The following is a 14,374-nucleotide window of genomic DNA, read 5'->3' on the forward strand; positions in this document are numbered from 1 at the left end:
AAAGCCTACATACAGTGTGAGGACAAATTGCTTCAGCATGGAAAATTGAAAACTGAGGGGGTTGGATACCTTTGTTAAAAAAAAATGGGGGATATTTGTATTTTTAGTTTCTTCCTACTTTTTTAAATGTTTGTTTGGAAGTGGGAGTTTTCAAAACACATAGTTGCCATAACTCTAAGAAAGGCTAAAAAGGTGATATTTATTAAAGAAAGATCTCCTTGAAAGAAAATAATTAACCGAACCAGGATTGAAAAACATTTATTGAAACAAAATCAAATACTTACTTTCTTTTTATTATCTACAAGCCAACACTGAACTTACTTTATTCAAGAATGAACACAATGTACAAAAAAAGTATGCTTATATTATAAAAATATGTCAATTTTATCTCCTGGGTGCTGAACAGAAGTCATTTTAAACAAAATCAAATCAAGGCAAACTTGCTCTCTATAATAGAACTGCTATAATTTAATAACAAAAGTGAAAGCTAATATATACTCACAAAGTATCTTTAAAGGCCCACTGATAATGCTGCATTGGAAATGCTGAATCCAGTCACCACAGTTCACATTTCCAACCTATGCTCACTGGCACCACTTCAGGCCTACATCACGGGAAAGCACCTCTTTTTTACAGAATGCATGTCATTAGTTAACAGTTGTTAGCATGTATTTCAGCAAAGTATTAACAGTCAATCATATTTAGTTAGCTTCAATTTTCACACATTGTTATGCGGAGCAAATGACCTCCCAAGATTAACAAACCCATTTATCCAGGTGGGACCTGCTAACTCCCTAAAAACTGTGTCCAAGGTTAGTATCTTAAAATTGTTGGTAATTTTCTTATAATTACTGGCACCTTTCTGGGCATGTGTTCTTGCACACAGTGTGGCTACCTGTGCCTGTCAAGTCAGTGGCAGCTGCAAAACAGAGGCTGAAGAGTGCAGCCTTTGGCTTACCATGGAGACATGCTCCAGTGCTCACTAGAGTATTTGGCCCTTGGAGAATCAGGAAAGTGAGTGAGTGGGAAAAAGAATCAAATCATGAATTGGGGAAAAGGGACCATGCCTCCCTGTATTGTTCTAGGAGTTATAAAATCTGTACTAAAGTCAAAGTCAGAATAGAAGTAGACTACATAGCATCCAGCACTGACAAGGTCTTAAAGAGCTTTCCCACTGCAGTGCTCTGTCTGGCTGAACAGAATGACAGTGGTACTCAGGCAAAATCCAGAATGCGGTATCAACACAACTAATGACATAAGATGAATTCAAGTTCGGAAGTTATTTATTAAACTGCAAAATGCCTATTTTGACTGCTAAGCATATGTTTTTCCTTGACAGAGTCTCTGGGATTGACACCTATGAAGACTCAAAATTGAAGAACTATCAGGACTGAGTATTCTAGTGCCTGCTCTACTGGGTAAATTAAATCCAAAAGAACTGGGGGAAGAAATGCTTCCATGTTTTGCCTATATAAACCCAATATTTAGTTAGTTACCTGTTTCACAAGAACCTGTGACTAAGGTGAAGAGAAATGATCTCTTCCTTTATACAATTACCTAATTCCTTATAGCTTTCTAAGTCAGTTTTCAATTAAGCACCATTTCCTACATGAACTGTTACTCCTACCAAACGCAACTGTTACATAGGGCTGAACTGGACATAATTTAAACATTTTCATGAAAAAAACCACTAATTCGCTTAGCACTACACCCTTACGGGGAAGGAGAAGCATTTACAGAAATACAATTTGTGAAGAATAAACGTATTTTGGAACCTGAGCCAAAGGTTTCTCACCAACACCTTAATAAGTCACCATGCAGGTTGTTTTCACAGGCAACAACACAGCCAGGTCAACTGTTGCTCCTGGCAACTTCCATTGTCCCAAAATATGTGGAAGATGGAGAAGCCAATGACTGAAATCCACAGTTAGGAATACAGGCCAAACCTCAACAAACTGCTACTGGAAGCAACTGGATACCATAATATTAAACATAGACATGTGAAAACAGAATGAGCACACAAAGAAATGAACAGCTGCTAAGATCACAATGCTCAGAGTCAGACCCAATGAGGGTATTACCACACACACACACAGATACATCTCACCATACCTGTTTACAATCCCAGGCCCTTGCTCTCAAATAAATATATTGAACATTTACAACAGAATGAATGCCTTATGAATGCAAGCTTTTATTATAACTCTAAATAAAAGTCATACTTCTAAAATAAGCTACAAATTGCTTTTTTTTTTGTGAAACTGATGTGACTTGGTGCCACAGCTAACCTTTCTCTCATAGCAGCAGTATCATCAGCCCGTGGCAGCAAGGAAATGTTCATTTCTGGCATCCCATGGGCTCCCATACAGGCAACTTCATAAAGCATGCAGATACTACTCTGCTGAAGTTTCAAATGAACAGAAGTGATCGTTGTGCTTATGGATCTCATACCTTCCAAAATATACATAAATGGTGACAAATTAAAATAGCAGTTCTTTGCTTACCAATAAAATCATAAGGCAGAGGGGATGGAGGTGGAGAGAGAAATTGTTAAAAATGCGGGAAAAAATGCAAAACAGTGCTAGCATTCACAAAAAAGATCATGCTAAAATCAGATCCATATTCATAAAAATCAATCATTAAGCCACAATCCAAAGAACTCTGTCCGTGAGTCCAAAGGCATGCATGCCAGCTGAAGGAAATGCAGGATTCTTCTGACAATAGTTTCTTCAGAGCAGAATAGTAACGTGTCACTGGAGTAATCACAACAGGGTGAACAAGACGCCATCACACTTTTTTGCAATTGAAAAGGAAAGAAAAGTAATCACAATAAAAAAAATTAACAGTGGAAACAAAACATAGAAATTCACAGTGTCCTATAAAACCAAAGCATAATCCAAATGATTTTTACCCTTTAGGGGTTCATGCCTCTTAATAGTTGTCTTTTTAATTTGAAAACTTTATAATGAAAGATTTATCCATAATGGTATTAAATATAAAATTACTTCACTACACATAGGATTTCATGCAGTATTAATACTCAGTAACTTCACTCATGTTTAAAGGACACATAAGAGACATCTTGTCACTAGAATCTCAAAGCCTCCCCCCAAACAAGATGTCTTAAAGCATTTAAAGTTTCTCATAAGGAAAACAACCACCTGAAACTAATATTCAAAATGCAGTAACTGCCTAAGGTCATCACTTGGCCAACTAAAGTATTTTTACCTTTTCTAGGAAGTTCACAGTTTTTAAAAAATAAGAACAAGATATTTATTTTTTAACCCCAAGATTGAACTAAGGCTGTTTATGTCATCAGCTGTTAGTTAGTGGCCATGTATGATCTGAACTTCCAGCCTGTGCTCTGAGGTACTCACTGGAGGAGGGGTCCAGGGCTATCCTGCCTTCATGTCCACGAGCTGCATCTGCACGTTGGCAGCCATGCCACCCCCGTAGCCTCCCTTGGACTGCATCTGGTTCTGAATGGAGCTAACCTGCAACAAGACAAGAACAGAACCAGTCAGGAACTAGGGCCACTGCAAGTAAGCAATTCTTGCCTAATATTTTAGCTGGGCTGCTTTTCCCAAAAGGGTACCTTTTATAGACTTAAACTTGTTCTCATTAAAGGCAAAATGCTGAAGCTAGTGACTGAAGCATTTTTTTTGCCACAACTCCCTCTTCACCCATCCCCCCACTCCTGCAACTTTCTCCACTTGGCAATTACAAAAACAACGTTTTGTAATTCACAAGGCACATTTCAAAAGCAGTTAAAAAGATACAGATGAACTCAACTTTGTCCCTCAAACACCTTAATTTACAAACACCTCACATATATGATCACCTCAATTACCTGGATTAGAATCAGATTCAAAAATAAATATGAATGAAACTAAACCAGAGGTAAACTTTAAAAGTCCATGTGGGACTTCCCTGGTGGCACAGTGGTTAAGAATCCGCCTGCCAGTGCAGGGGACACAGGGTCGAGCCCTGGTACAGGAAGATCCCACATGTCACGGAGCAACAAAGCCCGTGAGCCACAACTACTGAGCCTGTGTGCCGCAATTACTGGAGCCCACGCGACTAGAGCCCATGCTCTGCAACAAGAGAAGCCACCGCGATGAGAAGCCTGCGCACTGAAATGAAAAGTAGCCCCCGCTCGCCACAACTAGAGAAAGCCCGTGTGCAGCAACGAAGACCGAATACAGCCAAAAATACATAAATGAATAAATTTTTTAAAAGTCCATATGGTAAAATTTACATACTTAATACAGTCTTAGTATAGTCTGATAAAGTGAAAAGGAGTATAAGAATCCAAAGACTTGGAACATTCAAAGCAAGTTTAGCCAGAGGCCACACCCCAGGAGACATATGAGCCCAGGGTGGAATCATCATTCTCTCCAGCTTTTATCACGTGGTTAGAGCCCCTGAACTTCTGACTCATCCTCTGCCTGAGCCTGCAAACAACATCCCCTTAACAGCCCTCAGGGAACAGGCTGGTCTCAGGTTTACAAGGATGGCTTCAAAATATGACATCATGTAACCCTCACAACAACACCAGGAAGAAGCAGTAGACAGTGAACCTGTGAAACCCTAGGCATCCTATCCTCAACCCTGATAAAGGCAGAACTCTAGGCCTGTGCACTCATTTTCTCTACCTGCAACCTTGCTGAGTGGCCCCAGGAGTGCCATATACCCTCCAGGACTTCATTAACCAACCTTCTAAAAATAAAAATAAAAAAAACATAATTTTATATGTACCAATGAAGTTTCCTTGGAATAGGACATAAAACTGGTGCAGTTAAAAGCAAGCAATTGCCAAACAACCAGCAAGAGAGAAACACAGATCCACCCGTCAGCAGACAGGGTGCCTAAAGTCATACTGAGCTCACAACCACCTATAAACACACCCCTTGACACAGCACTGCCCACCAGAGGGATAAGACCCAGCTCCACCCACCAGCAAGAAGGCACCAGTCCCTCCCACCAGGAAACCTCCAGAAGCCTGAGGACCACTCTCACCCACCAGAGGGCAGACACCAGAAGACGAGCTATGATACTCCAGCCTGCATAAAGGAGTCCACAAAGAAGGTGAGACAAAATGAGATGGCAGAGAAATATGTTTCAGACGAAACAACACGATAAAAACCCACAAGAACAACTAAATGAAGAGGAGATAGGCAACCTACCTGAAAAAGAATTTAGAGTAATGATAGTAAAGATGATACAAAATCGTGGGAAAAGAATGGAGGCACAGATTGAGAAGTTACAAGAAATGTTTAACAAAGACCTAGAGGATGTAATGAACAAATAAAGATGAACAATAACTGCAATGAAAAATACACTAGAAGGAATCAACAGCAGAATGACTGAGGGAGAAAAATAAGTGAGCTAGAAGACAATGTTGGAAATCACTGCCACAGAACAAAGAAAAAAGAATGAAATGAGGACAGTCTCCAAGACCTCTGGGAAACATTAAAACATACCAACATTTGCATTTTAAGGGTGCAAAAAGAGAGAAAGGGCCCAAGATAATAATATCTGAAGAGATTATAGCCGAAAACTTCCCTAACATGAGAAAGGAAACACTGAAGTCCAGGAAGCGCAGAGTCCCATAAAACATGACCCCAAGTAGGAACGCACCAACATGCATATTAATCGAACTGATAAAAATTAAAGACAAAAAAATATTAAAAACACCAAGGGAAAAGCAACAAATAACATACAAGGGAAACCCCATAAGATTATCAGGTGATTTTTCAGTATAAACTCTGCAGGCCAGAAGGAAGTGGCACAATATATTTAAAGTGATTAAAGGGAAAAACCTACAACCAAGAATACTCTACGCAGCAAGGCTCTCATTTAGATTTGATGGAGAAATCAAAAGCTTTACAGGGGCCTCCCTGGTGGCACAGTTGTTAAGAATCTGCCTGCCAATGCAGGGGTTCGATCCCACATGCCGCGGAGCAACTAAGCCTGTGTGCCACAACTACTGAAGCCCACATGCCTAGAGCCTGTGCTCCACAACAAGAGAAGCCACTGCAACGAGAAGCCCACACTGCATCCAAGAGTAGCCCCTGCTTGCCGCAACTAGAGAAAGCTAGCACGTGGCAATGAAGACCCAACACAGCCAAAAAATAAAAAGGCTTTACACACAAGCAAAAGATAAGAGAATTTAGTACCACCAAACCAGCATTACAACAAATCTGAAAGGAACATCTCTAGGTGGAAAAGAAGAGACCACAACTAGACTCAAGAAAGTACGAATGGGGAAGTTCACTGGCAGAAGCAAACATAAAGTAAAGGTAGGAAATCTTCCACACACAAACAGAATATCAAAACCAGCAATCATGAGGAGAGTACAGATGCAGGATATTGGAAATGCATTTGAAATAAAGATATCAACCATTTAAAACAATCTTGTACATACACAGACTACTATAGCAAAACCTCATGGGAACCACAAACCAAAAATCTAGAATAGCTACACACACAAAAAAGAAAAAAGCAATCCAAACACATCACTAAAGATAAGACATCAAGGGACTTCCCTGGTGGACCAGTGGTTGTGGCCCCTGCAATGGAAGTGCAGAGTCTTAAATTCAATCCCTGATCTGGGAACTAAGATCCTGCATGTCACTCAGCATGCCCCCTCCCCAAAAAAAGACAAAAGAGAGAAAGAGAAAAAAGTAGACATTAAATCACAAGAGAATAAAAGAGGAAGGGAAGAAACATGACCTTAAGAAACAAATCCAAAACAATTAAAAAAAATAGCAAGTACGTACATATCAATAATTACCTTAATGTTAATGGATTAAATGCTCCAACCAAAAGACATAGACTGGCTGAAACAAAAACAGGACCTATATATATGCTGTCTACAAGAGACACACTTCAGATCAAGGGACACATGCAGACTAAAAGTGAGAGGATGGAAAAAGGTATTCCATACAAATGGAAATCAAAAGAAAACTGCAGTACCAATACTCATATCAGACAAAATAAACTTTAAAATAAAAATAAAGACTGTTACAAGACAAAGAAGGACATTACATAATGGTAAAGGGATCAATCCAAGAAGATATAACAATTACAAATATATATACACCCAACACAGGAGCACCTCAATACATAAGGAAAATGCTAACAGCTATAAAAGAAGAAATCAACAGTAGCACAACAACAGTGGGGAACTTTAACACCTCACGTACGCCAATGGACAGATCATCTAGACAGAAAATTAATAAGGAAACAAAAGCTTTAAATGACAGAATAGGCCAGATAGATTTCATTGATATTTACAGGACATTCCATCCAAAAACAGCAGATATAGTTTCTTCTCAAAGGCACACAGAGCATTTCTCCAGGATAGATCACATCTTGAGTCACAAATCAAGCCTTGGTAAATTTCAGAAAATTGAAATCATACCAAGCATCATTTCTGACCACAGCACTATGGGATTAGAAACTACAGGGAAAAAAATGTAAAAAAAAAAACCCAAAAAAACACATGGAGGCTAAACAATGGTACTAAACAACCAATGGATCATTGAAAAACTCAAAGAAGAAATGAAAAAATACCTCGAGACAAATGACAATGAAAACACAATGGTCCAAAGTTTTGGGGGTGCAGCAAAAGCAGTTCCAAGAGGAAAGTTTATAGAACTACAATTGTACCTCAGGAAGCAAGAAAAATCTCAAACAACCTAACCTTACACCTAAAACAACTAGAGAAAGAACAACAAACAAAACTCAAGGTTAGTAGAAGGAAAGAAATCATAAAGATCAGAGCAGAAATAAATGAAACAGACAGACAAAACAATAGCAAAGATCAATAAAACTAAAAGCTGATTCTTGGAAAGATAAACAAAATTAATAAACCTTTAGCCAGACCCACCAAGAAAAAAGGGAGAGGACTCAAATCAATAAAATTAGAAATGAAAAAGGAGAGTTACAACAGACACCACAGAAATACAAAGGACCATAAGTTGACTACAAACAACTATATGCCAATAAAATGGACAAGCTAGAAGAAATGGACAAACTCTTACAAAGATACAATCTTCCAAGACTGAACCAGGAAGAAAAAGAAAATATGAACAGACCAATCACAAGTAGTGAAATTATAGGGCTTCCCTGGTGGCACAGGGGTTGAGAATCCGCCTGCCGATGCAGGGGACACGGGTTCGTGCCCCAGTCCGGGAAGATCCCACGTGCCACAGAGCAGCTAGGCCTGTGAACCACGGCCACTGAGCCTGCACGTCCAGAGCCTGTGCTCCGCAAGGGGAGAGGCCACAACAGTGAGAGGCCCGCATACCGCAAAAAAAAAAAAAAAAAAAAAAAAAGGAACAACAAGTACTGAAATTGAAACAGTGATTAAAAAAATGCCAACAAGCAAAAGTCCAGGACCAGATGGCTTCACAGGCAAATGCTATCAAACATTTAGAGAAGAGTTAACACCTACCCTCCTGAAACTCTTCCAAAAGATTACGGAGAAAAGAACACTCCCAAGCTCATTCTATGAGTCCAACACTACCCTGATACTGAAACTAGACAAAGACACCACACACAAAAAAGAAGACTACAGGCCAGTATCACCAATGAACGGAGACACAAAAGTACTCAAAGTACTAGCAAACCGAATCCAACAATATATTAAAAGGATCGTACATTATGATCAAGTGGGATTTATCCCAGGGATGCAAGAATTCTTCAATATCTTCAAATCAATCAGTGTGCTACATACACCACAGTAATAAACAATGAAAACCATGTGATCATCTCAATAGATACACAAAAAGCTTCTGAGAAAATTCAACACCGATTTATGATAAAAGCTCTTCAGCAAGTGGGAATAGAGGGAACCTACCTCAACATAATAGAGGCCATATATGACACACCCACAGCTAACATCATTCTCAATGATGAAAACCTGAAAGCGTTCCCTCTAAGATCAGGAACAAGACAAGGATGTCCACTGTCACCACTTTCATTCAAAACACTTTTGGAAGTCCTAGACCCAGCAATCAGAGAAGAAAAAGAAATAAAAGGAATACAAACTGGAAAAGAAGAAGTAAAACTGTCACTGTTTGCAGATGACATGATACTATACATAGAGAATCCTAAAGATGCCACCAGAAAACTATAATCAGTGAATTTGGTAAAGTAGCAGGGTACCAAATTAAGGCACAGAAATATCTTGCATTCCTATACACTAATGATAAAAAAATCTGGAAAAGAAATTAAGGAAACACTCCCATTTACCATTGGAACAAAAAGAATAAAATACCTAGGAATAGACCTACCTAGGGAGACAAAAGACCTGTATGCAGAAAACTATAAGACACTGATGAAAGAAAGTAAAGATGATACAAACGGATGGAGACATACCATGTGCCTGGATTGGAAGAATCAATATTGTGAAAATGACCATACTACCCAAGGCAATCTACAGATTCTACGCAATCCCTATCAAATTACCAATGACGTTTTTCAGAGAACTAGAACAAAAAATTATTAAAGACACAGAAGACTCCAAGTAATCAAAGCAATCCTGAGAAAGAAAAATGGAGCTGGAGAAATCAGGCTCCCTGACTTGAGACTAACTACAAAGTAACAGTAATCAAAATAGTATGGTAAAGGCACAGAAACAGAAATAGAGATCAGTGGAACAGGATAGAAAGCCCAGAAATAAACTCACAAATCTATGGTCACCTAATCTATAACAAAGGAGGCAAGAAAGCTACAGTAATCAAGACAGTATGGTACTGGCACAAAAGCCAGTACAGATAAATGGTACAGGATAGAATGCCCAGAAATAAACCCAAGCACATATGGTCACTTAATTTACGACAACACAGGCAAGAAATACAATGGAGAAAGGAGAGCCTCTTCAATAAGTGGTGCTGCGAAAACTGGACAGCTACATGGAAAAGAATGAAATTAGAACACTCCCTAACACCATACACAAAAATAAACTCCAAATGAATTAAAGACCTAAATGTTAGACCAGACACTATAAAACTCTTAGAGGAAAACATAGCAAAAACACTCTTTGATATAAACCACAGCAAGATCTTTTTTGACCCACCTCCTAGAATTAACAGAAATAAAAACCAAAACAAACAAATGGGAGTTAATTAAACTTAAAAGCTTTTGCATAGCAAAGGAAACGATAATCAAGACGAAAAGCCAACCCTCAGAATGGGAGAAAATATTTGCAAATGAAACAACAAAGGATTAATTTCCAAAGTATACCAACAGCTCATAGAGCTCAATATCAAAAAAACAATCCAGTTAAATAATTGGTGGAAGACCTAAAAAGACATTTCACCAAGGAAGACACACAGATGGCCAAAGAGGAGCATGAAAAGATGCTCAACATCACTAATTATTAGAGAAATGCACACAAAAACTACAATGAGGTATCACCTCACACCAGTCAGAATGGCAATTATGAAAAAAGTAAGAAGGAATGGTGGTGAAAACGGAACCCTCCTGCACTGTTGGTGGGAATGTAAATTGATACAACCACTATGGAAAACAGTATGGAGGTTCCTTAAAAAACTAAAAATAGAACTACCATATGACCCAGGAATCCCACTACTGGGCATATACCCTGAGAAAACCATAATTCAAAAAGAGACATGTACCACAATGTTCACTGAAGCACTATTTACAATAGCCAGGATATGGAAACAACCTAAGTGTCCATCATCAGATGCATAAAGAAGATGTGGCACATATATACAATGGAGTATTACTCAGCCATAAAAAGAAACGAAATTGAGCTATTTGTAATGAGGTGGATAGACCTAGAGTCTGTCATACAGAGTGAAGTAAGTCAGAAAGAGAAAGACAAATACCGTATGCTAACACATATATATGGAATTTAAGAAAAAAAAAATGTCATGAAAAACCTAGGGGTGAAACAGGAATAAAGACACAGACCTACTAGAGAATGGACTTGAGGATATGGGGAGGGGGAAGGGTAAGCTGTGACAAAGCGAGAGAGAGGCATGGACATATATACACTATCAAACGTAAGGTAGATAGCTAGTGGGAAGCAGCTGCATAGCACAAGGAGATCAGCTTGGTGCTTTGTGACCACCTAGAGGAGTGGGATAGGGAGGGTGGGAGGGAGGGAGATGCAAGAGGGAAAAGATACGGGAACATATGTATATGTATAACTGATTCACTTTGTTATAAAGCAGAAACTAACACACCATTCTAAAGCAATTATATCCCAATAAAGATATTAAAAAAAACTGGAATTTTGGAGAAATAAAAAATAAAAAAAATACACAATGGAGAAAAGACAGTCTCTTCAATAAGCGGTGCTGGCAAAAACGGAGAGCTACATGTAAAAGAAATAAATTAGAACACTCTCTAACACCATACAGGAAATTCAACTCAAAATGGATCAAAGACCTAAATGAAAGGCCAGACACTATAAAACTCTTAGAAGAAAACATAGGCAGAACACGCTCTGACATAAATTGCAACAATATCTTTTGGGATCTACCTCCTAGAGTAATGATAATTAAAACAAAAATAAACAAATGGGACCTAATGAAACTTAAAAGCTTCTGCACAGCAAAAGAAACCATAAGCAATACAAAAAGACAACCCACACAATGAGAGAAAATATTTGCAAATGAAGCAACCAAAAAGGGATTAATGTACAAAATATACAAATGGCTCATACAGCTGAATATCAAAAAACCAAAAAACCAATTCAAAAAATGGGCAAGGAAGCAAGAAGAACTACAATCCTGCAGCCTATGGAACAAAAAACCACATGCACAGAAAAACAAGATAAAAAGGCAGAGGGCTATGTACCAGATGAAGGAACAAGATACAACCCCAGAAAAACAACTAAATGAAGTGGAGATAGGCAACCTTCTCGAAAAAGATTTCAGAATGATAGTAAAGATGATCCAGGACCTTGGAAAAACGATGGAGGCAAAGATGGAGAAGATGCAAGAAATGTTTAACAAAGACCTAGAAGAATTAAAGAAGAAACAAACAGAGATGAACAATACAATAACTGAAATGAAAACTACACTAGAAGAAATCAATAGCAGAATAACTGAGGCAGAAGAATGGATAAGTGACCTGGAAGACAGAATGGTGGAATTCATTGCTGCGGAACAGAATAAAGAAAAAAGAATGAAAAGAAATGAAGATGGCCTAAGAGATCTCAGGGATAATATTAAATGCAACAACATTCGCATTATAGGAGTCCCGGAAGGAGAAGAGACAGAGAAAGGACCAGAGAAAATATCTGAAGAGATTACAGTCGAAAACTTCCCTAACATGGGAAAGGAAACAGCCACCCAAGTCCAGGAAGTGCAGCAAGTCCCATACAGGATAAAGCCAAGGAGAAACACGCCAAGACACACAGTAATCAAATTGGCAAAAATTAAACACAAAGAAAAATTATTGAAAGCAGCAAGGGAAAAACGACAAATAACATACAAGGGAACTCCCATAAGGTTAACCGGTGATTTCTCAGCAGAAACTCTACAAGCCAGAAGGGAGTGGCATGATATAATTAAAGTGATGAAAGAGAAGAAGCTACAACCAAAATTACTCTACCCTGCAAGGATCTCAATCAGATTCGATGCAAAAATCAAAAGCTCTACAGACAAGCAAAAGCTAAGAGAATTCAGCACCACCAAACCAGCTCTACAACAAATGCTAAAGGAACTTTTCTAAGTGGGAAACACAAGAGAAGAAAAGGATCTACAAAAACAAACCCATAACAATTAAGAAAATGGTCATAGGAACATACATATCAATAATTACCTTAAACGTGAACGGATTAAATGCTCCAACCAAAAGACACAGGCTTCCTGAATGGATACAAAAACAAGACCCATCTATATGATATCTACAAGAGACCCACTTCAGACCTAGGGACACATACAGACTGAAAGTGAGGGGATGGAAAAAGATACTCCATGCAAATGGAAATCAAAAGAAAGCTGGAGTAGCTATACTCATATCAGATAAAATAGACTTTAAAATAAAGAATGTTACAAGAGACAAGGAAGGACACTACAAAATGATCAAGGGATCAATCCAAGAAGAAGATATAACAGTTATAAATATATACACATCCAACACAGGAGCACCTCAATACATAAGGCAACTGCTAAGAGCTATTTAAAAAAAAAAACCCGACAGTAACACAATAATAGTAGGGGACTTTAACACCTCACTTACACCAATGGACAGATCATCCAAAATGAAAATAAATAAGGAAACAGCAGCTTTAAATGACACAATAGACCAGATAGATTTCATTGATATCTATAGGACATTCCATCCAAAAACAGCAGTTTACACTTTCTTCTCAAGAGCACATGGAACATTCTCCAGGATAGATCACATACTGGGTCACAAATCAAGCCTCAGTAAATTTAAGAAAACTGAAATCATATCAAGCACCTTTTCTGACAACAGTGCTATGAGATTAGAAATGAATTACAGGGAAAAAACCGTAAAAAACACAAACACATGGAGGCTAAACAATACATTACTAAATAACCAAGAGATCACTGAAGAAATCAAAGACGAAATCAAAAAATACCTAGAGACAAATGACAATGAAAACACGATGATCCAAAACATATGGGATGCAGCAAAAGAATTCTAAGAGGGAAGTTTACAGCTATACAAGCCTACCTCAAGAAACAAGAAAAATCTCAAGTAAACAATCTAACCTTACACCTAAAGGAACTAGAGAAAGAAGAACAAACAAAACCCAAAGTTAGCAGAAGGAAAGAAATCATAGAGATACGAGCAGAAATAAATGAAATAGAAACAAAGAAAACAATAGCAAAGATCAATAAAACTAAAAACTGATTCTTTGAGAAGATCAACAAAATTGATAAACCATTAGCCAGACTCATCAAGAAAAAGGGAGAGGACTCAAATCAACAGAAGTTACAAAAGACACCACAGAAATACAAAGCATCCTAAGAGACTACTACAAGCAACTCTATGCCAATAAAATGGACAACCTGGAAGAAATGGACAATTCTTAGAAAGGTATAACCTTCCAAGACTGAACCAGGAAGAAACAGAAAATATGAACAGACCAATCACAAGTAATGAAATTGAAACTGTGATTAAAAATCTTCCAGCAAACAAAAGTCCAGGACCAGATGGCTTCACAGGTGAATTCTATCAAACATGTAGAGAAGAGCTAACACCTATCCTTCTCAAACTCTTCCAAAAAATTGCAGAGGAAGGAACACTCTCAAACTCATTCTATGAGGCCACCATCACCCTGATATCAAAACCAGACAAAGACACTACAAAAAAGGAAATGACAGAACCAATATCACCGATGAAAATAGATGCAAAA

General features: G+C 38.2%; 1 protein-coding gene across 2 annotated transcripts in view; it reads right to left on the reverse strand.

Moving 5' to 3' along the window:
- Positions 1-242: 242 nt before the first annotated feature.
- CDC42SE2 (CDC42 small effector 2) overlaps positions 243-14,374 on the reverse strand; it is a 79,399-nt gene continuing 65,267 nt past the window's right edge. For both annotated transcript variants that reach the window (XM_049707282.1, XM_049707283.1), the window contains exons 4-5: positions 3,378-3,494; positions 243-2,792 (exon numbers count right to left, since the gene is read on the reverse strand). In XM_049707282.1, the coding sequence (XP_049563239.1) occupies positions 3,396-3,494 (99 nt within the window). In that variant the 3' untranslated portion in view covers positions 243-2,792; positions 3,378-3,395. The remainder of the gene's footprint in view (positions 2,793-3,377; positions 3,495-14,374) is intronic.

Source organism: Orcinus orca, chromosome 3 (genome assembly GCF_937001465.1).
Source record: "Orcinus orca chromosome 3, mOrcOrc1.1, whole genome shotgun sequence".
Lineage (NCBI taxonomy): Eukaryota > Metazoa > Chordata > Mammalia > Artiodactyla > Delphinidae > Orcinus > Orcinus orca.